General features: G+C 38.1%; 4 protein-coding genes across 5 annotated transcripts in view; 1 reads left to right on the top strand and 3 right to left on the bottom strand.

Annotated features, from left to right (window-relative positions):
• The window catches only part of sik2b (salt-inducible kinase 2b), a 58,482-nt gene extending 55,334 nt beyond the window's left edge, over nt 1-3,148 (bottom strand). For both annotated transcript variants that reach the window (XM_030152824.1, XM_030152825.1), the window contains exon 1: nt 2,617-3,148. In XM_030152824.1, coding sequence (XP_030008684.1) covers nt 2,617-2,754 — 138 coding nt within the window. In that variant the 5' untranslated portion in view covers nt 2,755-3,148. The remainder of the gene's footprint in view (nt 1-2,616) is intronic.
• Nucleotides 644-22,858, top strand: LOC115431088 (zona pellucida-like domain-containing protein 1). The gene is made up of 11 exons (XM_030151338.1): nt 644-652; nt 18,295-18,407; nt 19,387-19,613; nt 20,233-20,423; nt 20,566-20,638; nt 20,727-20,824; nt 20,937-21,020; nt 21,121-21,292; nt 22,038-22,137; nt 22,253-22,276; nt 22,368-22,858. The coding sequence occupies exons 2-11, from the start codon at nt 18,314-18,316 to the stop codon at nt 22,523-22,525; spliced, it is 1,221 nt and encodes a 406-aa protein (XP_030007198.1). The 5' UTR covers nt 644-652; nt 18,295-18,313; the 3' UTR covers nt 22,526-22,858.
• On the bottom strand, nt 4,810-11,463 carry laynb (layilin b). Its single transcript, XM_030152827.1, has 7 exons — nt 11,199-11,463; nt 9,610-9,916; nt 9,240-9,397; nt 8,897-8,941; nt 6,134-6,211; nt 5,867-5,984; nt 4,810-5,554 (listed from the first exon to the last, which is right to left on the bottom strand). Exons 1-7 carry the CDS (start codon nt 11,269-11,271, stop codon nt 5,227-5,229), a joined length of 1,107 nt encoding a protein of 368 aa, XP_030008687.1. The 5' UTR covers nt 11,272-11,463; the 3' UTR covers nt 4,810-5,226.
• A 363-nt stretch (nt 22,859-23,221) lies between the features above and the next one.
• LOC115432053 (uncharacterized) lies at nt 23,222-24,407 on the bottom strand. Its single transcript, XM_030152828.1, has 3 exons — nt 24,359-24,407; nt 24,182-24,275; nt 23,222-24,074 (listed from the first exon to the last, which is right to left on the bottom strand). The coding sequence occupies exons 1-3, from the start codon at nt 24,405-24,407 to the stop codon at nt 23,222-23,224; spliced, it is 996 nt and encodes a 331-aa protein (XP_030008688.1).
• Nucleotides 24,408-27,695: the final 3,288 nt, after the last annotated feature.

Below are 27,695 nucleotides of genomic sequence, written 5' to 3'. Positions count from 1 at the left end.
TATTACTTTATCTTTATCATAAATGTAAAATAAATGTAATAAACCAAACAATTCACTGATTAATACAGAAAATGAACTGCATCTTGCCACCAGCTGCAGCTCTAAGATGAAAAAAAGAAAAAAGAAAAAAGAAAGCAGGCCAGTTTAAGTAATTTTTTTCATTAATTTTCTGAAGAGCTAGTCCTCAAGAGGGTGGTGGGAGTACATATGACATATAAACAACCATTCACTCTGACATTCACATCTATTTAAGCCATACATCGGTAATTTCTAGTCTTATCAAATGACAAAACTGTGTGCTGCACTTAATTTTGGAAATGCATCAGCTTTATCTTCCTTGAAGATCTGAAGATAAACAGAAGACATGCCATGTACATGTTACAAAGTACTCCTCAAGGAGTATGTGCATTTTATTGGAAATTGTAGTGCAAAAGTATAAAAATCAGAGGACATGGCTGTTAAAGTTAACTGAGGTTTAGTATTTTTCCTACAGCCCTTCAGCTATGTCGGTGCAGTGGTCTCATGATGCCGAATCGATACAGCCTCCTGTACCCACACACATCTGACATGTGTTGTGCAGTTGACATGGGCACTAATATGTGTTTTGACAAGTTTAACACTATTATTATCTCCCTGCCAACAGTAAAGACAGGTACACATTAAATCCTACCAGGAAATATGGATCCTCTGAAGCTGGTCTGGGGACATGGTGCAGCCTCACATTTAAAATCACTCATGCAGAGGGATTAAACTTGCACTTGGCATGAAAAGATGTGAGCTAACTGATAATATTGTAAATGGTACAAACATACACAAACAATATAAGACTTTCTGTGAACTCTCCTGGTACAAGGTCAAATGGGGACAATGAGTTTGATACAGGGGAATTCAGCTATCGCAGAGTAATGAGAGCAGAATGGGAGCGGAACAATCAGAGAGGGCGTAAATGTACTGACAGACAAGACCACATGGGAATGGGTCTCCAAGTAAAACATGCAGTGGCCATCAGTGGAAAAGTAGGTTATGTATACACAGGTAGAGCTGAATCTGTACTCACATGTACACAAACACATCAGATCTGCTGATTCATGTACCATTAAGCCCTGGTTTTCTTTACACAAATGCACCAAGCCAGCGTCTCTCTGCCCTGGCATATTCTCAAGGCAGATGGCATCACATAAAGTTGACAGTCTGCCTCTACAGCTGACCTTGGCCACTCTCAGCAAACAGTCTGGCTCTGTCCATGGGTCGGGTCGAGCCAAGCAGCTGCAGTGGCTCCCTGTACCAAGCAGCGTTGACTGACCTCGACCAGACATACTAAACCTGTGGCCTAAAATCGCCAGCTGTACCCAAATACCATACCGGCTGACGCAGAGGTGTAGCCACTCAGTGAAATCACCTGGTGTAGGATTTGACTGAAATGAAAACCTACATCGGCATAGCTGTTAGTGTTACACGGTCGCAGATTACCTGGACAGACTGACCCTGTGCCATTTTACAGGCTCTGATAACCAGATTAACATGATAAGAGTCTTAGGAGCCATTTTTCTTGCCTTGTTATTCATTAAACCTACCAAAGGTCTCCTCTGGATTAGGTAAATCTGTGTTTTTCTACACAATATGAGTGCTCACGTTCAACAACAAATTGTTACTTGCCCTACCGATCAAAGATCAAAGTGTCAAAGTTCAACTGCATTTTCACAAATCTCCCAGCTCAATACTTTATCACTACCTCGGTCTTGCACAAAAACACATGCAAGGGTTTGCTCTCACACACACACACACAACCCACTCTTTACACTGCATCTGCATCTGACATCACAATAGAAAGTCATGACACTCGGTGGTACTGGTCTTGCAGGGCTGACGTATCCCTATCAGTAACCTCAGCCCAGTCTGTCCAGCTTTTATCCTGCTTTTCCAGAGTATTTACAAGAATTTGTGATACCGATCCAAAGTGAAGACCCTAGTGTAGTGCTGGTGAACTGCTGTCTGCATACATGCATGCGCAACACTTGGCTTTCCAATTACAGAGCTGTAGCTGGTGTATCCTGCTACTCAGAGCTCTCAGTGATGCTGGCACAAGAAACCACAAAATCACATCATTATTTGGATTACATAATGGGACCACCGACCCATGCTGCATGCCCCAGATACTGTAGGATGCTTACACCGGTCAGACTTAGTGTGGGTACATTACGGCACAGTCTGGGTCACAACCAAAGGGGGTACAGGTGTAAGATGATGATGATGAGGAGGCTGTGCCTGGGAAAAGAAAGCATGCATGTTTACAGTTTGTTTCCCAGCAGCACCGGTGGTCAGACCTCTTACTGGCAGTGATGTTGACTGGTGGGGGTGAACGTGCAGACAGTCAGTGCTTCTGTACCTGCAGGATTCAAACACACCAGCTGTTGCTTTGCACTGGAGCAGCCAAGTGTCCGGGCCGGCAGTTACCTGATCCAACTTTCTATTAGTGCATGATGTGGACAGCATTTCGGTATTTGCTGGGAATATCTGGGGTGTCAACTTGTGCATAAAAGTTATGTAACTCAGTTGAACAGTAGCTTAAGTTAGCTTCCAGGCTAACTAGTTCACCGACACACACTCCTCACTCACCTCGGTCTTGGTTATGCGGTGTCGGGCCAGCTTCACCACGGCAAAATTGCCCTTTCCTAAAGTGCGTTCGATGTCGTAAAAACCCACTCGGACCGGACCTCGGATCAGCGGTTTTTGGACACTGTCAGCCATGACCATGCTGTTCTAAATGGGGCTGCTAGTGGAAGGGTATGAGGTAGCCGAGCAGGGACACACGGGGGGGTTCTCACACACAGGCTGGCTTGAGCCGCTACAGATAAAGACGAAAGGAAAACAAACCGCCCGCCGCCGCCGCTGCCGCCGCCGCTCGAAGCGTGTCCATTAAAATAGACAAAGTTGTTGTGTGTGTCGCCCTGCCAGCTTCAACGGCCAATGTGGCGACACTTTCCGTCAGTGCGGCGATACGAAGCAGGCCATTTGCTGAGCCCGGGGGCAGTCACACCACGTTCTTCAATACAATAGAGCTCTAATATTTCAGCCTGAGGTGCCTCTATCAGCTACAGAGCACACGAGTTGACTTGCAAAGAGGCATCATGTTCTCTGGTTGACGTGTATTGACGTCAAAGCCATAGGGGTATTTGTACAGGGGGCGGGGCCACGGAGCCGCTCCACACTTCAGTGCCAATTGGTTGCCAAGACAACCAGACCCACCTCTTACGTCAACCGGTAAAATTGCTATTCTGAAATCTGTTTGCTCGCCTGCCCTGCTTGATAGCACGCATAGGTAACTTTGAAGTTTTGCCCTGCAGGTGTTTTAAAAGCCTTTGTCGGCTACGAGTGAAAAAATGCAAAGAAACAAGTGAAATGTGATCTGAAACAGCCCGCAACAGGATCCAAAAGTTAGCCTCAACATGATGTTTTCTACAATAAAAAAAGGAGAAATAATCTGATAAATAAAATATGATTAGAATTGAGCACTCTGCAACACAGAGTAAGTTAATTTCACCAGTATGTTGTATCGTATTTCACTTTCAATAGAGAGAGAAAAAAATGCAACGGGTAGTGGAAGTCTCATAATCCTATATCATCACATATTTGACATTATATAATGTAACATGTGGGACCTCATGTTTGGCATTTGAACAGCCACAAAGACACTCTGGTCAGCTACACAACAGCACCATCTGTTGGCAATAATAGGAAATTGAACCTAAGCAGCACATTTTCTTCTGAAGTACTTTACTCAGTCAACACAAGTATTTTAACTTTAATACCAGCGATATTATATTCAAATAAATGTACTCCCACAATAAAAAAAAAAATCAAGCATGCTTACGCATTTCAATGTAAAAACTGTAATTTGCCACCAGACTTTATTTGGTACTACCCAAATGTCAGTGAGCTACAGAGGACATCCACATGCAGTTGTTTTCAGGCTCTGCAGTGACAGTCTATGACAGAACAGTGGATTGCTCAGGCAGGCAGAGCAGTGCTCCAAAGGCCTCCTCTGTCACGCACAGACTTCCTGAATGTAAGAGTTCCAGATGTGCTTTTGGCATTTCCTGTCTAACATTCTCCAAGAACACACTCGGCCTCTCCTTACTGAGCTTGCTACATCTTTCCATGACATCGGCCCAAAGCTCGCTCAGTTCATTAAATGAAATAACATTTGAATCCATGTTCATTTCACACATTCAAAAAAATGGCATATGCTTTTACAAGTAAAAACACAGATGAATGAATTCAGTGACACATGCTTCATGGGTCAAATGTTGAGTTTTTCACACAGTCAGGTGGAGTTCGAGGTTGACTGGTTTCACCAATATTCTGTCGTCAGTGTTCCTGCATGTACTGTCCTTTTCCCTGTTATGAGTCCAAACAGGAAGTCTCACACAGGAATGACACCACTCTCTCAGTTTAGAGGAAAGGTCAGAATCTTCCCCAAATAGGACATTTCCACAGCTGTAGAGAGACAAATGGATCATTTTGTCTTTGGGTGTCATAATATCTGGTGATGTGACTGGAAAATGACTAACCAGTCTAATTTAGGATTGTTTTAAAGATCAGTGACCTTACATGAGCTCTCAAAATTTGTCCTTATTCATGGGGTTAAATGTGCACCCCTCTGTGCCAAATATAGCAACAGTGCTGTGCTGCCTAATTGACCTTGCTTTGTAATGGTTATTGGAGTTCATGAATGCCATACTGAAACTAAACCTTAGGAATATTGCAAATGTGCTAAAATCATCTGAATGGACAGTTAGAACTGGATTATACATGAATTCAAACCTTTATTTAAGAAAATCATTGAGGTTTCCCTCATTTGCAATGAGATACAGAGAAGTACACAGAGATAAAAACAAATTTAACAAGCACAATATTTAACGAAAACAATTGCACATTGAGATGAAGTGGAGTGTGGGTCACAGTTGGCAAAAATGGTGAAACCCTGCCGTTGGCTTAATTTGGTTCATGCACAGGGTGCTGCACTAAATCCATTAAAAAACAGATACATGTCGTGATAGTGTGCACAACCACCTGTTTAGTCATCCTGCACTACAGGACGTGTCGAGGGTGTAGGGGAAGGACGGTGATGGAGGACATAATGTTCCTTTGTATAGCTGGGTCATATTTGTCAGCCGGTACGGGTTAAGATGAACACTCATAGTGACCAGACAAGCATCAACAGTGTTATCCATAGATCTCATTTTCCACCCAACCAGTCTGACTTTGGGCACGTCGGGTCTGAGCTCTGCAGGTCTCATAGATGTCATTGGTCACAAAGCCACTCTCCCTGTCTGCACATGACACATTCTCATAATCGTCACACTGGGAGTCCTGAGGAGGAGCACATGAGTACTTTTTCATAATGTCTGCTGGCATGCTGCTTTCCAGAGCAGTGGGAGGCAGTTTGGTGATGTCACTAAAGGCGTATGGTCCTTGTACTGGGCAAGGTGAAGCAGTTCCTGACATCCAAGGCTTGGGCCGGCTGGGATAGTTTGTTATGTTTGTCTTCCACCTAAATATAAATGAAACGGTGTCAATGAACACAGTGGGAACATCACAACAGGGTTTAAGTGCTCGCAAGTGACCATTTTGTCCTCATTTACTGTGCAAATGTCCACATTAGAGGAAAAAAGCATTTGCACAAGTACATCCATCATATATTTGAAGCCACACATGTTTCTAAAAACTAGGATTTGAGATGTGCATATATCCTGTACAAATGTGTATTCATGTTGGCTACAATAATACAATAATAAAACAGATAAGTAAATGATATGGTTATTCATGAAAGATGTTATGCATTAGTGAAGTTTTCTCTCTTTACCTTTTTGCATGTTGTTTATAGCAGAAGAAGCCAGCAACTGCGAACAACAGCAGCAGTAGGGCAGGAATAGTGGCATAAAGGATGTAAGAAACAAACAGGTTGCTGTCTGACAGAGATACTGCAAAGGAAACGCAATACAAACAGCTTTTAACATTATTATGGCTGATGGTTAATACTTTTTATTTACATTCAAACATATATGAGATAACTTATATGAGACTAAAAATTGCAGAAGCTCAGTAAATAAAGAAGTATTTCCTCTCTTACCAGATGATTCAGGTAACCCTATATTTATCCTGTCATCACTGTCTGTAGTTGGGAACATGTTTGACCTCAAGGTTGGAACTGTAGGATGAAAAAAATATACAAATCATCTTGTGAATACTAGACTGAGCATGTTCTTATTTTTGATGAAATATTGTTTTTACTTTACTATATGCTATAGATACAAACTGTTTTCTGCCAGAAAAAGTACCAGTAGACAGAACAACAGTAGTTTTTTTTTTTTTTTTTCTCACTTTAAGGTTCAGTGTTTGAAATGTAGTGACATCTAGTGGTGAAGTAGCAGACTGCAACCAACAGAATACAGCCCCACCTTCAGCTAAAGTGGCCCCACAACTGGGGAAATTCCTTATTAGACCCATTGTTTGTTTTGTTCATTCTGGGATTTTTACCGCCGAAGTCCTGCCCCTCCAAGCTATACCCTTTATTCTATAAGTCAATGACAAGAAACAAGTAATTTTTTGATCCTCTTTGAATTATGCCATTATTTACATCTATATATTTTTTCAGTTTTAAAGATAATTTTACAAGTAAGTTTATAGTTTGTTGTAAAATGGGTGTAAATGAAGGTCACTGATCCTTAATTTTTGGGTTGCTTTTCATGGAATAAATAATTTATATCGACTCCCTCTCTACATATAAACTAGTCACACTAAGGTAACATAATCACAGTTCTCATTGATTCTCAAATGATTTTAGACCAGAGAAGACAAAATTATGGGTAATATATTCCATTTGTGCAATTAGATCCTCCTAAATCCCCCTAAATGTCACAAACTGGTGTTTTAAAAAAATACCTATATTAACTATAATACATTCACTTTATTGTGCACTAATGCAGGCTGGAATATACAGGTGGTGAGGTATTTTTCTGACTTTTGGACTCTATCCTAATGTCAGTGGTCTCCTAAAGAAAGAAAAATGAACAAATGAACACTTGTGGGTAACTTTATGACATCTTAGTTCTAATAAGCTCAACAAGCAACTTTTACCCTTTTATTTACACAATAAATAACACTGATATAACGCTGATAACATAGCCTTAACCTAATCGGGTTACAGTTTATCATTCTCTTGTAATTTTCATAACAGATATCATAAGATTACTTCATTGGGATCATTTGTATCAGGATGATGATGTACATAAAGTAACCACGTGTTTCAGGATTTATGTGCATATACCGGTACCAGAGGTGGTTAGAGTGAGAAAGGACTCAACTTGACTTAGAGTAGGTATTCACCAGACTAACCTTGACTTTGACTTTTGGCAGATAACTTGATAAGTCTTCCAGCTCAGAAACATATTGAAAAGCCACATTTGATTGTTTAAATATGATTCGGTCATTTCTAATTGTGCATTGTGTTAACCATTGCAATGCAGCCTCCAATTAAATAATAAGAAATAAGAATTAAAAATAATACTGTATATAAAATAATACTTAGTATTTCTAATAGTTATAATAAGAATAATGTATATATAAGAATAAATACAGAATTAACTACACAAATATAAGTTTGTATAACTTGTTATTTGCTTAACATGAACAATGAAATGACTTGATTTTAGCAGGGATTCAGATTTGACTTGCTTGATTTTTAACACTGAAACATAGGCTTTCCTTGAGAGTTAAAGGATGAGTCTTGTTTGTTGCTTGTACATGTGTGAGTTACTCCCACCTCTGGTATATATGGATGTTCCCTAAATTGTTATGGTACTGTTTTGTGGTTTAACTGCACAAGATTCGACAATCATATGCAAAGTTAAATTAGCTATACCTCAGTCAGCCATAATATTATGACCACCACAAGGTAAAGCTGTAATAATATTGATTATGTTGCTGCAGTTGCCCCTATCAGTTTGTGGGATATATTAGGTAGCGAAGATTTAGTCCCTGAAGTGTTAAGCAGCAAAGCCGATGTAAGATTCTGAGTGACTCTGATAAAGGATAAATTGTAATGATGATGATTGGGTTAGAGCATCTCCACAACTGGTGTTCATGGTCTGCAGAGGTTAGTACTGATCAAAACAACAACCAGATTTTAACCCATCAAGCATCTTTGGGAACATGACATCATGACCACCTCCATAAGACTGCGTAGGCCCCTGTTTGCCACCAAAACAGGAAACAGGACTCCAGACCACTGCAGACTGGGAACACCTAATAAGACCTGAACTTTTGCAGATGCTCTCACCCAGTCATTTGGCTATTGCAGTTTAGCCCATATCAGGGTTGTTCAGATCCTTACTTGACCTTGTTTCCCATTTTGCTGTTTTGTTCACTTGCTTGCTAACCTCAGCTGATTCAGCACATGAAAATGAAAAGAAAGCAGTCTTATTTTGACAAATAGTAGAGTAGTAGAGTTTTGTTTGGAGGAGAAAACTTGATGACACCACAGTACAGATAGATGTGTGTGACGCATGAACTTAAAAGTACAGTCTTTGGAGGCGTAGTGTTAATTTGTCTGTGGTTTTGGTAACGGTGACTTTGGTTCGATACATGACTTCTTCCTGCTGGTGATAGCTTCAAATATCAATACTACATACAGCTCTAAATTTGCTAAGCATAATAGTTTTCGACCACTAGATGTCATGGAAAAGAAGGTGACAAAGAAGACATTTGAAGTGAGATGGTGGATTAGTCTGACTCTTTTTGTCTCTCATTTTTCATTATTATACCCTGACCACACCTTGCATTCAGTACCACTGTGTACAGTATGGATGCCATGACATTCACCCATATGTTGTACCTGCATGTGCTGTGTTCCCTTCCTCAGTAAATACTGGTGTTTTTTCTGCAAAAAAGAAAAAGTGAGTGGGTGTTAATGCTTATGCTCAAATGTTTCAACACAATAATGGAATGAACTGTGCCTCAAGTCATTTAAAGGTAGAATGGAAAAGCCATATTGCAGTTAAAAAAGAAGAGGGGAATTCTAAAATGCACATAGCACAGCAATACAAAGAACTAATGAAAAAACTGTGCCTTCGAAAAAAAACATCAGATAATGTGACAATAATGTCAATAACTTTCCAGCACCTAAAAGCCCTAAAAGCCATGTACAAAAATGAAGGGCCTGTAATCTTTAGACTGACCTTCTGGATATTTGCAGACATAGTTGTTCTTGGAGTTGCAGTTGTCGTCATTCCACTGGAACAGGAAATGACCTTCCTCATCGGGTGGTGCAGAGGGCTGGTGGTACAGAACCACACACATTTCACCACCACAAGATGGCTCATCCCAATGCCAGTTCCTTTAGTAAATGAAACGTTTAGTTAGGACTGTAGTTATGTGTAAATGGAGAGGTTTAGGTCATTGCAGGTTTGTTTTAAGCCTTTATTTCAATGTATGATGGAGAAATTACTCAAATTAAACCATAATCAAAGACTGACATAGCAACAACATCTGTGCAGTAATTTTGGATGCTTCATCAAAATGTAAAAATATAGTGAATGTGGACCTGACCTGAACTTGGCTTTGCTCCCATCCAGCCAATAATACTGTGAGGGGCAAACTGGGCTGGTGGTCCCTGGTCTGAAGTGTTGTGGGTTGCGACGAAGCCCAATCCAGAAGTCCCCATCTCCAGCCTGTAGCTGTTTTATAAACCTCTCTATCAACTGTTGTTCGCTTTCTGTCTCAATACTCAGCAGCTCCCCTCCGTCCAGTTTGCAGGCTTGACTGGCATCCTCAAAGGTCAGCCTCCGCCTGCTGTCCTGGATGTAGGACACCTTGTAGCATGGGCGCTCTGTCCCACGCCGACAGATCCTTTGGCCTGGACAGTCAGCGTTGCATGAAAAATAAGATTATTGCAGGCTTTATGTTTCCAAAAAACTTACTGTGCTACCAGTTTGGCAAAGGAATTAAAAACACCCGACAGTAAAAGGTATGCTATGGCAAAAACCACAATATTTGGGCTATATTGTGTTGCCAAAACCTTGCAGCATGGGTACAGTAAACCATGCAGTGGTGAGCTGAAACCTATGGTTTAAGGACTTGAAAAATGTTTTTTTTTTCTTACTGGTCAAGTAGAAATCGAAATAGATTTAATGCTGGGGTATCCTGTGACAGACAGAGGAAAAAATATTCTAAATATGTGAGACTGTCTGAAATGTAGAGATTTGCTTTGGGATGACACACCACAGTAGGACATAGAGATTAGTATTGACTGACTGATGGCAAATATGGCAGTAAATGTACACTGTTGCCCTTAAAGTTGGAATAAATTTGTTTTCAGACACATTCATCTTTTTATTCCTATTTCTACACATCAGTAATAATAATAATAATAATAATAATAATAATAATAATAATAATAATAATAATAATAGATAGGATTTCTATAGCGCTTTTCCCAGTTACACTTTATCTATCAGGAATAAATCGTTTCATGAGAGGTAGCAAAAATATGTAATTCCAACTTTATGGGCAACAGTGTATCTTGATTTATTTGGATAAAAAATGGAATATTAAACGAATAAGAAAATAAAATAGAAAGACATTTAGAAGACAGACAAAATCTGGTTTATTTAACATTTTGTTCTTACATATTATTAAAAAGTCCTGATGCGTTCAAGTGTCTGTAAGACAATTAGTGCTGAGCACGAGCATGAATGCAGACGTGAACCGATTATTAAATATGTTTTTTTATTATTCAGTATACTAATAGTGTACTAAATATACCAATATAAGTTGTTTCTGGTGTTGAAATGCAAAACACTCCTCCGGTTGAGACGCATTTTTCTCCACATCACGTGTTGCTGCGCAGTTTGACTGCATGTTGTTTATCATGTCACGCACACAGAGAAAACAACTTTTACAGTTTATGCCGCTTCTTTAGCCCAACACCGAAATAAAAGTCGCCTTACAGATAATGCACAGCCTTTTCCCGTTCTGCTAACAAACTTTTTTTTTTTTTTTTTTTTAAATAAAACTTTTCCGATAAAAATACCCATCTTTAAGTGTTACTCGGAAATAAAAACTACGTAAATATTTCAGTTTGTAAGCACACATATAAAAAAAGGGGGAGCTTTGGTTCCTCCTATGGAAATTCTTACCATTTATTTTAGAAGCGGATCCAGGATGGAAGAAAACGGCGATAACGGTGCCAAACAGCCTCATAAAATCCATTTCTACATGTTCACCGAGTGTGCTGGACGATCACTCTAAAATCAAATGTAATTTCGTTAGTTGGGAGAAGAAGTTTGAGATTCCCAAAGCCTGTGATAAACCGAAGTAATGACAGAGGAGGAACACAAGTCCGTCCAACATGAAGTGGGTCGACTGGTGAAGGCGTGCATATGGCGTCTGAGAAGGGAAAAAAACCTCCAGAGTCAGCTACAGCAGGATTATTGCTCTGAAAATGAGAAAAAACTAACATGCCTCCTTTCTGTCTGCACGTCAAAACCCTGCAGTATGATTTTTGGTCTGCTGTCATTGTCCACTTTACTTCATTTCCAAAATCACATTTCACATAATGTAATTATAATGGAATGAATTGAGTTCTTTGTGCACACATTATGTATCATGCTTCCTTTGTTAAAATAAAGAATGTGTAGCTTCTATCTTATCCTATGCACACTCAGACCAGTATGCACAGACTTGCAGTGATTGAGTGCTGTCTGGGGAAAGTAGTGCAGAGGAGAAAATTAAGTGACAAAACAGACCTCTGCAAGTGTGTTAGAAATTCTACTCAGTTTTCCCTTTTACTTATCTAGAAAACATGCTGCTGTAGTGGGATGTGATTGATGACAATGCTAAAAAAAAAAAAAAAAAAAAAAAGCAGGCCCAAGTGTTTTATATGAGATAGTTTGACATGGTGACAATGCAGGACAAAGCAAGGGGAGACTGAGATAGGAACAGACTGATACTGAGAGTGGAGTGAGGGATACTGCCCTTGGAACAGGAAAACATGCAGAGGAGAAAGGAAAGGATTTTTTCACGCTTCCTGTCCTTTGGCTTGATTTGCTTTGGTTTCCAGGCCTCTTAGTATGATATGAGTTCCAGGACAGGAGTGACTATGAAAGTTTGGTGCAGTGGTAAATGCATTACGCAACAATAATGAATTCTTTTAACCTGAAAAACCACCAGAGTATGAGAGAAGCAGGGAGTTTAGCAGATTCACACATGCTACTTTTAAGTTGTGAATGAAAAAACTTAAGTACAAATGATAGAAATGACAACTGAGGAGTGTGGAAAAATCACAAACCCTGGTGGTGAAGTGTTTTTCTGACCTGAGTCCGGTTCTTTGTACTTACCTCTGCCAATGAAGGTGATCTCCTTATGATAGATACAGTCAAGTCTGTAAATATTTGCAAACTGACACACATTTTGCCTCTGTACACCACCAATATATGGGCTTTCAGTTTCATTTAAGATGTTAAAAAAATGCATTAACCATTAAGGAAGAACAACAATTTTAAACAGTTTTTAGAGGCTCAGAGGTTATTGGAAAAGGGATGATCATTATACACAGTGTGTTCAATTATTAGACAAATAAGTATTTTGATCATATCATTATATTTATGCAAGATTTCCAACTCCAAACTATATAAATTCTTTAAAAAAATCTCCACATAGGACCTTTAAACAGCAGATTTATGGTGAAGAACAGTCCACCTCTGAACAGTGTCTGAGAGGATGTGTTTGTTGATGCACAAAAAGTTGATTTTCAACAAGTCAAGAAACTGACAGACTCCGTAACTGGAAGATTTATGACTGTTACTGAAAGGAAGGATGGCTATGTTAGTCAGAGATTTATTTATTTATCTATTTTTGAGTTGTTTGTTCATTATTTTCACTTTAACAGATGAAAATAAACAAGTGAAATGGGAAAATATTAATTTTTCATGTAGTTGCCTAATAATTCTGTGCACTGATATTTGCCAAATAATTATGCACACTGAGATTATTCTCTTAAGAAAGACAAGACCTCACTTTTACTTTCTTAGATATCCAGGTTTGAGCTTTATGAACATTTTACATTTTAAACACTGTAGCTCTTAAGTAATAAAATTAATCCTCAACAAGTGGTTCCAGGCACAACAAACCCCACCCCTCACACATATTGTAACTTATTCTGGCATTGATCCAGCTGATGTCATCATGTCTATGCATGTGCTGATGTCAGCATATTAACTCTATATATGTGCCAAGTTTGAAGAAAATTGAAACAAAATTCATTTTTTTGTAGACATTTGAAATTTCGCCCATGATAAGTTGATGGGATAAGAATTTTTTTTAAAAAATTCATAAAAAATTTGAACTCTGACCTACTTTTCCCAAAATGTAACCACATCTATTCTGGGTCACTGGCAATCTACAAACCCTATTTGGTATGAATTCAACCAATAGTTTTGCTGCTACAGACATTTGAAATTTCACCCATTAAAAGTAAATGGGAAAAAAAAGATTTAAAAAATTCATAAAACATTTAAACTTTGACCTACTGTTTCCAAAATGTAATCAGATCTTTTCTGGGTTGCTGGCAACCTACAAACCCAATTTGGTATGAATTAAACCAATAGTTTTGCTGCTAGAGTGTTAACAAACAAACAAACCAAACCAAAAACAATACCCCTCACCTCCCCTTCGAGGGGCGGAGTGGAAGTACAACTTACCTAATAATTGTGCAAACAGTGTAAATATGATGATTGTTTTTAAAACTTGAATGAAAATCCTTTGCCTGAAGAATGGAACCCATGGACATCACCAAATGCTGAGTTTCATCAGTGGAGATGTTTTGCCAGGCCTTTACTACACCTTCAGTTCAGTCTCCAGTAACTGAAAAGCATGTTGTATTGGATTGAGGTCAGGTGACTTATGTAGCCACTGAAGGACACCATTACTTTACCAAATCTGTGTCATTGTCCAAATACTTATGTACCTCTCAGTAAGTCACAGGATCAGACCCAAATGATCAACTCTGGGTAGTTCTGTAACCTTTACAAAGGCATGGAAAGTACAACAAACACATTCTGTCCTGTTTAAGTATTTCTGTTCAGGCCTGAGAGGCTTTACATTTTCTCCACACAGACTCTTATGACTTAGCCTTAACCAAACCAGGTTATAGTTTATTGTTCTCTTGTGTCACTGTGTAGTTTTATCAACTGCTATCATCAGACGACCATGGGAGCAGAGTGTAACAGCTCCTCACTGTGGAGAGCAGAGGGAGGGAACACAATCATGTAGTGTTGTTCTATGTGTGGGTCTGTTGTCTTGCTACCTGGCTTCAAGCCATTTATCTGTTTCCGTACAAGTCACACAAGTGAATCAAACTTGTGAGTGTCTTGTTTTCACTCTGCAGTTCCATATGCGAGTTTTGTTTTAAGGAGTTTTTCAAGGCCTCAATTTGATTATGCATGCAAACGTGTGTCATGTGATGAAGAGCTGTGAAGCGTGAGTTCCAAACACGGCCCCTGCTGAGCTTGTTGTGAATTAGGTTCTTGTTGTTTGTGCTAAACAGGACATTTCACAGCAGGACTTTAACATGTGGAAGTATACTGTGTATTTCTTAGAAGAAAACATACACAGTTTGGAGCATTATTTTTTTTACATGCTGATAAGTTTTTTCATCTCAGAGTAAAGAATGCATCTTTTATGGCCTTTTCCCTCTGAAAACTGTCACTGTGCTATCTATTATTGTCTCTCTTGCTTCATACTCAACAAAGTTGAGTCACAAATCTATTACACAAAGTACTTGAGCTATGCCTAATTTTGGCCACAAGATGACACCACACCACTTAAACAACAAGCCTGAACTGTGTTACTGTCAGACAATGAAAGTAATCACGTGTCCACAGAAACAGCTATTTTTTATACTTATGTATTTGGTAAGAGAATCTATAACTGTCACAACAGAGAATGTGCAATAGTAATATATATTTTTAAAAAGCACACAAAAACTCATACCTTTGAAGTGTGGTTTAACTCACTGTGTTCAGCACTTAACTGTTTTTTGTTTGTTTGTTTGTTTTAAATATATTAGACACTCATCAGGTACTCATTCATACCATGTGGGGTCATTAGCAGCTCTAATGATGGTCTTTTTCAGTATAAGCCCCCAGACCACTATATTGTGGCTTTACAAGCTTCCCAGTGTATCCTCTTTCTTCTGTACCTACACCTGTATCCTCCCCCATGCCTTGTTTTCTTTGTTTTCTAATGTGATTCAATGTCAGTTGCTGTTGTTGCATTGTATGAAAGAAGGTAGTGATGATTGATACTGTAAGATATTTGTAATACTGTCATGATAACATAAGATGCCCACTCTATCTACAGTAGTAATTTCAGATTTCGATCATAACTTCGATTATAAATGTAATATAAGAAAAAAATGAATATTTTTTTTCCCCAATTACAAGTGCAGTTTACAAGTTATTTTTAACCCATAAGGACCCAATACAACTTTATTGTCAGTTCCCAAATGAATTTTTCCTCTCTATTTAACCTTTCTTAAGAGATTTATCACCATTTATTTCCTGTGTATTACTGACTAATCATGTAAATGATTCTTTTTTAAGGTTAGTTAAGTTTATTTCAGACACAAACATAATACAAAACATAGGGAAAAAAACAAAACAAGACAAAAATTAAAATAGAATAATGGAAAATTGGGTAACTGTTGTGCCTGAAAGGGAGTAGGAAGAAACCACTGCTTATCCAGTCCTACCCCCTGTTTCCAGTGCTCATACTGTAACTGCCTAATCACATGTTATACAACATAAGATTGTGATTGTCCATAAACACCCCCCTACAAACCTGTACACCCATACACATACAGTCACATACACATATACATACTATATGCTCATAAATGCTCAGAGCAAAGTCAAAGGTCATTAAATCAAAACAGAAAAAAATGGTTCCCAAATGTTTTTTTGTCTTTATTTAACCTCTCTTTGTTGATTTATCACCATTTATTATCATATTATCCTCTGAATTTAGTAGTTTTTAGTGAAAATCAGGAGTACTCCAATACTGAATTTATTGATCATGTAGATTTTTTAAAAAATATCAGATTAAACTTGAAGATTATTATTATTATTATTATTATTATTATTATTATTATTATTATTATTATTATTATTATTATTATTATTATTATTATTAATATTAATATTAATATTAATAATATTAATAATAACAATAATGACAGATTTTATTTGTATAGTGCTTTTCATAGAACTCAAAGACACTTTACATACAGCAGATATTGTTTGTTTTAGATCAGAAACAGAGAAAACTGACGAATATGTAACTTTTTCAGTAAAATCTATCACAAACTGAACATAAACCCAGTGTCTCCATCCACTGTCATTGATCCAGCTCTATGGATTTTACTGGTGAATCAATGTTGTAGAAGATGACAGTGTTTCCATGGTTACTACAGAGCCTCTGATCATCCAAATGGGTCATATCTGATAACCATGAAAAGATGACAAACTGCATTTTACACCAATTATTTACATGGATTGATAGGATTAGTGGATGAAGAGTTTAGATCATTTGATGCTTTCGGTCGATGGTGGATGTTTGGGTCTTTATGGGTTAAAGTTTCGACTGGAAATTTTCTGGTTATTCCAGTCTGATGAACTTGCTTGTTTTCCTGACTTCTTTACATAATCAGAATTTATGAATGAGCCTGCAGCCAAAAGGATTAAACAAAATGGAGACATGCACATTGGGATTAGAGAGCCAAAGAAAGGCCAGGGTTGTTTCCAAATAAATGTCATGGTAGGTACATCTTTGGGCGCGCATGAGGATTGTGAAAGTGTGACGCATCTGTGGATAGTGTAACAAATGTCGCCTCTCACCATGGGCACTTTGGCAAAAACACTGAAGCTCCTTTTCATTCTATATCTCTGTGGGACAATGGGGCTTCTCATTTAAACAGTAACAGTTGTGGCCTATAGCTATATAGAATACCTGCATTGCAGCTCTATGGGGACAATAGAGGAGAGATCTGTCATGCGAGGGAAATTAACAAAGGTTACTCCTGACTGGCTGTGTTGTTCATTGCTTGTGGCGTGTATGATCATATTTCAACCATTCAAGTCTTTTTATTCTCAGGAGATAAAATCCAATTCAACACAGTGAATATTCACACAAAGATTTTTATATCTCGGAAAATAAGTGACAAGGGTTGTGATTTTGCAGGTTTATTGTATTAACTGCACAAGTTATGAATACTGAATCAACACATGAACATGATTTACATATTTTTATGAATGCTTGTAGTTTTATCATATTCAGATAATTTTGTTTGAACAAAAATACCACAGAATAGGAGGAGAATGAAGTATAAAGTCAAAACCTTGAATGTAAAGTTGTAGAACAGGCACATTTGAGCTATATTAGTACCCAAACTGATACTGCTTTTACTTATGTTTATCTATAAAATTAATCAATATAACATCTCCATTTAATTCAGTTTAAGGCCAATGTGTAATGGCTGTTTTGGTTCAGCTTCCCTGTGGAATACAAGTTTGCAGTAAAAAACAAAACAAAAACAAAAACAAAAAAAATCATAATTTTTGATCTCCATTTTCCAAAAGTCATCATTTATGGTGACAAACTTGAAACTGTAATTTGCCTATAACCCGAGTAATCTGTGTCACAACCTACTGACATATTAATTTGCTGGGTGAAGATCTGGCAGGGAACCACGCCAACCGCCTGGTGTTTTCCATAGCAACAGTCACGAGAGAAAGATGAGAAAAAAATGTCAATGTACTGTATGTTTGGGTGTGTGTAGGGGCTATAATTGGTTTAAGGGAGGGCTTGAGAGTCACACCTCTGGTTTTAGGTGTCTCTTGGTTTCTAACCATATAAAAGCCCCTTTGCAAGGCAACGTCTGTGAGAAACACCAGCTTTGGACCAGTAAGGTAAGACCACCCTTATGTTGTCATTTAAGTCTGACTAGAAAATGAATTTAGATATAACAGGAATCTTTTTTTTTTTTTTTTTTTTTTTTTTACATTTTCAGCAACACGGAGCAATAGTTGCATCCCTGTTTAACATGAAAAAGTCAGACTTAATTTTCAGTTTATATTAAATAATAACTAATGATAACTTGTATATTTGCTTGGACGCATTTTGCATGGGTTGAAAATGATGTTACTTTGTCTTCGTCTTTAACTAATTGCAGGACAGACTAATTTTCCCAGGCAGCATGATTCTGTACCTTTGTCTCCCTCTTCTGGCTGGACTCCTGCAGCCGATTCTCTGCCAGTACAACTGTTCCACAGAGTATGAAAGGACTCCTGGTATGTTACACATTTTAATATTACAATAAAGGTGTAAGTAATATATGGATAATGCTGCACTGTGTGTGACTACATCAGTTAAGGAAAGCTCAGACACAGTACTTTCATAGAAATGTATGAAATTAGAATTACATATGAATATATGTAAATTAGCAGAATACTTTAAGTTAATTTTAGCTGAAGTGGTGCATTTTTCAAAGACACCAACACTTTTCTATGTTGTTGCTGGACCCAATGGTCAGAATATGCATCACCCAACAAACTGAGAAGTGTAAGACAAATTGTGTATTTTTTTAATAGTCTTTTTATTAGGACACATTTTCAGTACACACATCATCTCAGCACAGGTACAAGCATATGTCCAATTTTCCAGTTTTCCAAAAAAACAATGACAAAAAAACAAAACAAAACAACTAACAACAAACAAAAACTTAAACTAAAAAGGAGAAAAGGGAGAAAACAATATTTAAAGTAACTTGTCTTCATACAGAAAGTATCTAAAAGCATGGTAATTTAGTTACATATCAGTTCATGTGTGAAATAAAGAAATGTTATTCCTACACGGGTTATTCCTACACGGGTAATCAAGTAAACATGAGAAAAGTGTGACTTCATCATAACATGATGTTCACCGTCAGGAATTCATGACCTTAAACCATGCATTCATACATCCATTAAATCATCGTGAGTCATGCACTGGTTACACTTTACTGAAGTATATGATTTACTATGAGATGCTATAAAGAGTTACCTATCACTTTGACCTAATTTGCTTGAACATTCTCATATGAGTTATCTGTGGGTGTCCGATCAGAAACTATATGTGATGACGAAGAAATGATGAAAGATGAAAGAAAGATGATGAAGAAAAATATATTTTGCATGCATATGTAGTGGAATATTATTTTATCAGATCACCATTCTAAAGAAATAGATAACTGTAAAAGTCAGTTGGTTTTTCTTTCTGTCTTTTTCTTAGAGAACTCAGACCTGTCAGTTGACTGTGGCACTACCATCATCTCCCTGGAGATCAACTACTGCACAGCCAAGTGGTCGGGCTTCAACTATACAAATCTTGCACTGAATGGGAAGCACAACACTACAGAGTGCCAAGGCTCTCTGGACACCAGTGTGAACCCACCAGTGATTCGTTTCCAGCTTCCTATTAACCAAAGTCAGGATAACCCATGCCGTCACTCCCTGCAGGTCAGAAAACGTCTGGAAGACTTTTTAAAGAAGTTTTAGTTGGTATTGTTTTAACCCATAAAGACCCACACATCCACTGGTGACAAAAGCTACCTACTGACCTAAAATGTTTAATAACTTCTGAACCACTCATCCTATCAATCCATGTAAATAACTGGTGTAAAATGCAGTTTGTCGTCTTTTCATGGTCATCAGATATGACCCATTGGACGTTCAGAGGCTCCGTCATCTTCTACGACATTGATTCACCAGTAAAACCCATGGAGTTGGATAAATGACAGTGGAAGGACACACTTAGTTTATGTTCAGTTAATGATATTTTTGCTGAAAAAGTCACTTTATCTTCAGTTTTCTCTGCTTCTGACATAATAACTTTCAACTTTAATCTGAGCTTTTTATGAAAATCTACATGATCAGTAAATTCATATGGGAATATTCCTGATTTTCACTGAAAAAATGCAAAATTCAGAGGATAATATGATAATAAATGGTGATAACTCACTTAAAAAAGGTTATTTGGGAACTGCCACAGAAGTAGCACTGGTCTGAATGGATTAAAGAACTACAGGGTTTTATATCAACATTACCTCTCCTTTGTCTTCACTGTTTTTTTTTGAAGATTGCTGATGAAGCCCCAGATCCCACAGGTCCCTTCAGCCAGTTCCTAAGTGTCCAGTCAGTTATCATCACCAGCTTCATCGACACACCTCGGTCTGACCAAGGGGTGATCAGCTACTCCACGGACCTTTACTACCACTTCTCCTGCCGCTACCCATTGGAGTACCTGATCAACAACACAGAGATTGTAGCGTGAGTGATCTTTTTGGTCATCATGGAACGGCTTGCTTTGAGAGTGATTATTTACAGTAAGCAAGTTGTAAATCAGTCTATATTCGCAATTTCACACATGCCATACGTTAAAATTTCATTTCTACTTTCTCTGATATTTCAGCTCCTCTGTGTCAGTGGCAACCAGCGACAATAATGGAACCTTTATTAAAAATCTGAAAATGGGTGTTTATAATGTAAGTTTAAATTGACACCAATGCATTTTAGATACATTTCTAAGAAATTTCTCTTGACTCATTCAGCTGCATTTCCTTTTTTCTTCAGGACTCCAGTTTTGCTTTTCCATTAATGATGCCCTCAACAGGTCTTGAACTGCGAACTACTGTCTATGTAGAAGTTAAGGCTATTAACCTGACAGGAAAGTGAGTAAAGGTCATGGGATTTTAAAGTGAATTTGACTTCCTAGAAACTAGTTAGGTAACCAAAGTGAGCACTGGGAATTCACAAGTCACCATCTGACTGTCTGTTTTTCAGTTTCCATGTACTGCTGGATCACTGCTTTGGGACTCCCACTGCTTACAACATGACAAACACAGAACAGCACAACTTCTTTACTGGGTATAAAACATTAACAATCCATGAAATTATTTGTTCTTGCATGTAATATTCATTCATATTAGCATAAACATTGGAGCTAACTAGTTGTGCTCTTCACCAGCTGCTCAGTGGACCAAAGGACTGTTGTGCTGAGAAATGGGCTCTCCACAGTGGCCCGGTTCAACTTTGAGGCCTTCCGCTTTGTTCAGCACCGTAACCAGGCAAAATCCAGCTTGTATCTGCACTGCATACTGAGACTGTGTGAGCCTGACCAATGCCAGTCTATCCTGGCTGTAAGTGGAAATACTCCCTTTCTACAAAGACGCTGGAGACAAGTTGGTTAAATAAAAGAAAATTAGATAATGATCATAACTGAGACTGTTTAGAGCAGTGTTTTTCAACCTTGGGGTTGGGACCCCATGTGGGGTCGCCTGAAATTTCTAGTAATTGATAAAAAAACAAAAACAAAAACAAAAAAACTTACCAAGAAAAAAAATATAGTGAGTTGAGAGAGACAACCCCAATACATAAAAGACATGACAAACTCTGAATCTGAAACTGAAGCACTATGGTACTGTTTATCTTTCAAATGTTCATTATGGTTGGTTTAAGATGGTGCAGGTCTTTCATAATTCATAGTTTGAGTTATTGTTTGTTCGGTATTAATTGTCAGCCTTGAAAATACAAGTTGGACTGACTGTACATATCCTGACCAAGGAAAATAAAATTCTCACTTTGTGCAGTAATCTACACCTGGCTTTTCTGCCTCCATCCATAATAATATACATTATATAGCCTAAATGTCATCTAAAATTAATGTTTATTTGCAACATAGTATAGCAAACTATTACATGATCAAAAACAAATAAATTTTAGCAAAAAAAAAAAAAAAAGTCTCTGTTTTGAATGTCTGGGGTCGCTAGAAATTTGTGATGTTAAAATGGGGTCACGAGCCAAAAAAGGTTGGGAACCACTGGTTTAGAGATAAAATTTGGATCAGAGTGGAACTAAACCCAGTTGGATGTTTATCATTTCCAGGCCTGTAATAACAGAAAAAGAAGATCTGTGACTCCATTTGGAGAGGAAAGCAGTGAATCTGCCACAATTTCAGTAGGACCTCTGTACACATCAGCAGAAGGTAACAGCCACTTTAAGTGATCCTTGTTTACTGAGATTAAAAGTATTGTTATCGTAGTGGCTTTGATGAGAATATGCTTTTCACTGATTCTCTCTGTGTTCTTTTCCTGTTAAAGAAAGGCCATTTGCATCTGCCTACAGTGAGTATCATATTATTGATTTTATATATTTAGTATCTTGAGAAGTATTTGGAAAAATAAATCTCCACTAATCTTTCCTTTTGTGCACCAGGTAATAACGGAGCATCTGGAGAGAGTGACGTGGATGTGACGGGTCTGGTTGTGGGGGTGGTGTTGGGATCTGGTGCTGCTGTCCTGCTGGTTCTTGGGGGCTGGTTCGTTCTCAAGAAGTTTTACTGGACGGGAGGATTAGCCCACACTTTTGACTGACAGACCTTGTTACATATATTCACATAATGCATTGATTTTACTGGCCGGGTGACTATTTATATGTCGTGTATTATGCTTCTTGACTTTTTCCATCTATACACTTTGTCCTTGTATTTAGGTAACATTCATATGTTGAGAAGGAACAGTTTGTTTATTTTATGACTGTGTATATTTGCTTTAATATCTTTTCCCTTCACAGTCAGATTGTCTGCCCACTCAGCTTTTAGTGGCTTTGGGTATCCTGTACAGAATATTAGTAGCATTTCCATACAGGAAAAAGCTTAAAACACATTTCTAGCACAATGGAATTTGGGGAACAAGTCAGACCTGCTGTTATGTCTTTTACAGACTCATAATAAATCATGCTTGTGGTGTAAAAGTTTGTGTTACTTTGTGTTATTTAATTAAAAACTGAAACATTCACCTTAAACAACGTTAACATTTTACTTAAGCAGCATCTTTTTATACATCACAGTAAATATACTAACCATGAACAGTTTATTTACATACAGCATGAGAAAAAAATAGATGAATTAAATCAATACATTCATAAATATGTACATGCTACTTACTTTACTGGCCTGGGTGCAAACAGGAAATCAGAGTGATAGACAAAAATACTGTTCATATGAGATCCCATAGCAACTGGATAATAATAATATGGTTAAAAATGTATGGACATTCTTTCAGTCAGTGTTACTGCACTGAATGCAGAATGTCCTGGATCAGAGCAGAAAGTCTGTCTGAAAAGTCCCCCTGCAAAGAGCTCCCTGGCTGTAAAGCAGAAGAAGAAGAGAAGCTGGAGCTTCCCTGGACTGCAAGGTCTTTTTCCAGCTCCACAAACACCCTCTCCATCTGAGCTTGAAACACCTGGCTTTGCAGAGCTGCATTCTGGCAGAGTTGCTCCATGCTGGCTGTTACTTTGGCCCGGATAGGCTGAGCACTTATCTGTAAACTGGAAAGCTCCTCTTTGAGTATCCCCACTCCATTCAGCACGTCTGCCCTCAGGGAAGTCACTTCCTGTCTCAACCTGGAGCTCACTTCCTGCCAGAATCCTGGTGACGCTGTCTCTCCCTCACTAGTACTGATTTCTTTCAGATGTTCAATCACCTCAAAGGTTTGAGTTTGGAAGTTGCTGATGAGGTTAGCTAGCTTAGAGCTGCTGTGCTCCAGGGTTTGACTCATCCTCTGGAGGGTCTCCTGGTACAGAGCTGGACTGTCCTGTGCTTGTGCCTCTGCTGTCTCCAGGTCCTGCAGATACAGGTTGACCTGGCCACACAGGTCATGTGTGCTGCTGCTGAGAGAGCTCTGGAGCTGCTGAGTTAGAGGGGCCAAACGCTCCCTCATGCTGGCCAGGGTTGAGCTGAGATGGCCTGGAGATGGGGACAACTTCTCCTGGAGCTCGGCCAGCTCTTGACGCAGGCGGGTTCGTAGTCGCTCTGACTCCATAATGAGTTTGTGCTGCACTTCTTCAGCCACAGGGTTTTTGCTGGTGCCATCCTCTTGGGTGTAAAGACCATTGCTATCTATTTGGCTTTTGTAGATATTACTATGGAAACATACACAAACATATCATCTTAAGTTTTTTTTCTCACCCATTTGACATGAGCATATGAATGTTTCATTCAGGTCTTAATCCTTATTCAGTTAACTTACTCCATATCCTTGGTTAGTGGTATTTTGTCATGAGCTTGGTTTGCTTTTGAGTCAGCCCAGTTTGCCTCTCTGGTCATACGTTGGAGTGGGAATGCTATAGATAAAGAAAACAAATTTGTTAAAAGAAACAAACTACAAAATAAAGAACATTATGTATCATTGAGGAATAATCTCTACCTGAAGTTGTCAAGAATGACAATGCAAACAGGACTACTTTAAGCATCATGTTGAGCTTTGTGTTTCTGTGGAGGGAAAGATGGAAAAATGTTATGTTAGACTGAATATTCTATTATTAAATCGATCCTGTTTGTATGCAGTCTGTAAAAGAGGCACTATTCTCTGTCTAAGACAATCTGTAGTGGCCTTTACCTGTAGATCAGAGGTCTGCAGTGTGAATTGTCCTTTCATCGGTCTTATAAAGGTCTGTGTTATCAGAGCCTGCTACCCAAACTCTGTCTATGTCAACAGTAAACACGTGGAGGGTCACACTGACGAAAGAACAAAACACACACACAGACACACACATACCTGATAGCACCAAAACCTACTGTTAAACATTTATAAAACCAAAAGCATTCTTTTTCTTCATTCATATTCAGAAGTTATGTCATGTAATGACTCAGGTGTTATATGAGTGGAAGTGGTAAAATACTGTAATTAATAATTGCAATACTTAAAATCCATATAAAAATAGATGAACAATTCTAATACTAAAAGTATGAAAAACTGGCTGGCAGTTCAAAAGCATTTTCTAAACTCCAAATATAATTATAATCCAAATTATTACAAAAAAACAAAAACAAAAGAACCAAAAACCAAGGAACAAATTTATTGGAGCGACCCACAAAGGTTGAGCTGGTTCAAGTTTATATGTCCATAGTGAGATAAGAGGTTTGGCTGGAATTCTGACTTTTGGGAACAACACTCAAGGCCAAAAATCCAAATTCTACTAATAATTAAAACAGGTTCATTTGCTTTTTTGCCCTATTTATAGCTTTTTTGTAAAATCTTCTACAATGTGAAATCTGAAACGGGTTTTACATTCTGTTTAAAACTGTGTCCATCTAGTTTTAGACAAACTTTGAAGCTTTTGAAGTGCTCAGTTAAGGACATATTGTACAGGATGTTTTGGCACCCTTGAAAATTCATTAAATAATATTCTTATTAGGATGATATCATGCGTCCACCAATGTGTCATATTATAATCTAATTAACGTATTTTGTATTTGTGGATGCAATGTGGAGGGTTTTTCAATGAATCACATGGATATGTAGGTGAAAGTTGAACCCCTTTCTGTTAGGTAAGGGAACGGGTCATCACTGGGAGATCATAGTCCATGGCTTCCATGATGAAATATGTAGGTTATTCCACTTACTCAAAGTCCAAATGTTATTTCAATACAATAACAGTGTGAGGAAATCAAGACAGCAGGAGTTACACTGAGTAAAAATGTGAAGCCAACAGTGGAATGAGATCACAGATGCAGGCATTTTAAGCCAAAGGGCAAATCTTAATAATTGATATCAACAGATGAATGTTTAATTTGTCATACTAAAGGAGCTATATTTTGCTTCTTTTTTTTTTTTTTTTTAAAGGAATTATGCATTTTAAAACATTTCCCTGTGGTCTACATAAACTGTAAATGCTATGCTTGGGTCTGAATTCTTCATCAATTTAAACTCCACAGGTCCATCTTCAACCCTATTTCTGAGTAAAGACACGAGAATCGGTCCTTTAAATGCAAATGAGCCACTTCATGCCCCCCCCCCCCCTCCAGGTTGTTGACCGAGCTGCTCTGTCCCATTCAGCCACTTGTGTTTGTTAATACAACCAACAACTGAACATTTGAGGTAATCGGCTCGAAGTTTGGACATATTTTCAATTTGGACTTCAACCACTGCTGCTGGCAAACAGTGATGGCGTACTCAGAGAAATGTTCATCACAAGTCTTGACCTTATATGTGCAAATGTTGTGACGTAACTAGTGATAGACGTAACAAATTAAGCAGGAATTAAAATGGGTTGTACAAATCCACTTGATTTTTGCCGGAATGAATATAAAGATAGCGTCATAGCATCTAGAGGGTTCAAATTCAAACTTTTTGAACTATTAGGGTCCAAATACACAAATAAATGTACCAAAGACTAATACAAGTGGGTTTAGCAAAATATGACCCTTTTAAGTGATTTATCATCATTTGTTATAATACTGTCTTTTATATTTTGCATTTTTTCTGTGAAAATCAAATATTTTCCCATATAGCTCAATGCTCACAAGTGTGAGCATTGAGCTGCTCTCCTCTGGGCTTCAGTCTGTGCTGAATCCTGCAGCTCCAGGGCTGCTTCCCTCAGCTGCCTCCCAGACCACTGGACCTGCAGCGAAGCGCACACTTAAAACACAAGAAGTGGAGGGACGCATTTACATATTGGCACACAGAAAGAAGAATGCATCCAAGATGGAATGCAAACCCTGCAGACAGACAAATCAAATCTCTAATCAATTTTACAGCCATTAAGCCACATGAACCCACACCTTCTAATCATCTGCTGTGTAACTGGCTTCCTTGATAAATACTAAGTTAAAATGTTTAGGCTGATCTTTGTGTGATTTAGAGCCATAATGCAATGCCCTTACTGCAAGCTCAAAGGGTTAGAAATGTAGACTCAGTGAGTTCAAGAGTTAATGGAAGTGGCAGAACTCAAAAAGTCTTCCACAATATGCTCCAGTGTAGTTCTTTTGCGCAATATTAACCCATAAAGACCCAGTGTGACTTTTGCATCAGTTGACAAATGAATTTTTCTCTCTATTTATCCTTTCTTAAAGGAGTGATATTTAGCTTTTTTAAAATGGAAGTATGCATTTGAAAACATTTCCCTGTGGTCTACATAAACTGTAAATGCTATGCTTGGGTCTGAATTCTTCATTAATTCAACTCCACAGGTCCATCTTCACCCCTATTTCAGAGTAATGACACCAGAGAGGTTGTTTTGAACGCTGGCCCTTTAAATGCACATGAGCCACTTCATGCCCCACCCCCTTCAGTTTGTTGACTGTGCTGCTCTGTCCCATCCAGCCACTTGTGTTTGTTAATACAACCAACAACTGAACATTTTAGGTTACTGGCTCGAAGTTTGGACATATTTTCAGTTTTTACTACAACTGCTGCTGCTGACAAACAACGATGGCGTACTTGGAAAAATGTTCATCTGAAGTCTTGACCTTACATGTGCAAAAATCATGACGTAACTAGTTATAGACATAACAAATTAAACAGGAATTAAAGCAGGTTGTAGAAATCCACTTGATTTTTGCCGAAATGAATATAAAGATAGCTTCACAGCACCTGGAGGGTTCAAATTCAAACTTTTTGAACTATTAGGGTCCAAATACACAAATAAATGGACCAAAGACTAATACAAGTGGGTTTAGCAAAAACATGACCCTTTTAAGTGATTTATCATCATTTGTTATAATACTATCTTTTATATTTTGCATTTTTTCTGTGAAAATCA

Source organism: Sphaeramia orbicularis, chromosome 13 (assembly GCF_902148855.1).
Source record: "Sphaeramia orbicularis chromosome 13, fSphaOr1.1, whole genome shotgun sequence".
Lineage (NCBI taxonomy): Eukaryota > Metazoa > Chordata > Actinopteri > Kurtiformes > Apogonidae > Sphaeramia > Sphaeramia orbicularis.
Note: the sequence above shows the minus strand (reverse complement) of the source record. Positions and strands in the feature narration are given on the sequence as shown.

Coding starts and splice junctions, on each gene's coding strand:
- LOC115432053 (XM_030152828.1), bottom strand. CDS start 24,407: ATGATGCTTAAAGTAGTCCTGTTTGCATTGTCATTCTTGACAACTTCA. Junction 24,276..24,358: donor GTCATTCTTGACAACTTCAG/GTAGAGATTATT, acceptor CTTTATCTATAG/CATTCCCACTCCAACGTATG. Junction 24,075..24,181: donor CCACTAACCAAGGATATGGA/GTAAGTTAACTG, acceptor ATGTTTCCATAG/TAATATCTACAAAAGCCAAA.
- LOC115431088 (XM_030151338.1), top strand. CDS start 18,314: ATGATTCTGTACCTTTGTCTCCCTCTTCTGGCTGGACTCCTGCAGCCG. Junction 18,408..19,386: donor AGAGTATGAAAGGACTCCTG/GTATGTTACACA, acceptor TCTTTTTCTTAG/AGAACTCAGACCTGTCAGTT. Junction 21,293..22,037: donor AATGCCAGTCTATCCTGGCT/GTAAGTGGAAAT, acceptor TATCATTTCCAG/GCCTGTAATAACAGAAAAAG.
- laynb (XM_030152827.1), bottom strand. CDS start 11,271: ATGGATTTTATGAGGCTGTTTGGCACCGTTATCGCCGTTTTCTTCCAT. Junction 8,942..9,239: donor TGTCTGCAAATATCCAGAAG/GTCAGTCTAAAG, acceptor TCTTTTTTGCAG/AAAAAACACCAGTATTTACT. Junction 6,212..8,896: donor AGGGAACACAGCACATGCAG/GTACAACATATG, acceptor TTCATCCTACAG/TTCCAACCTTGAGGTCAAAC.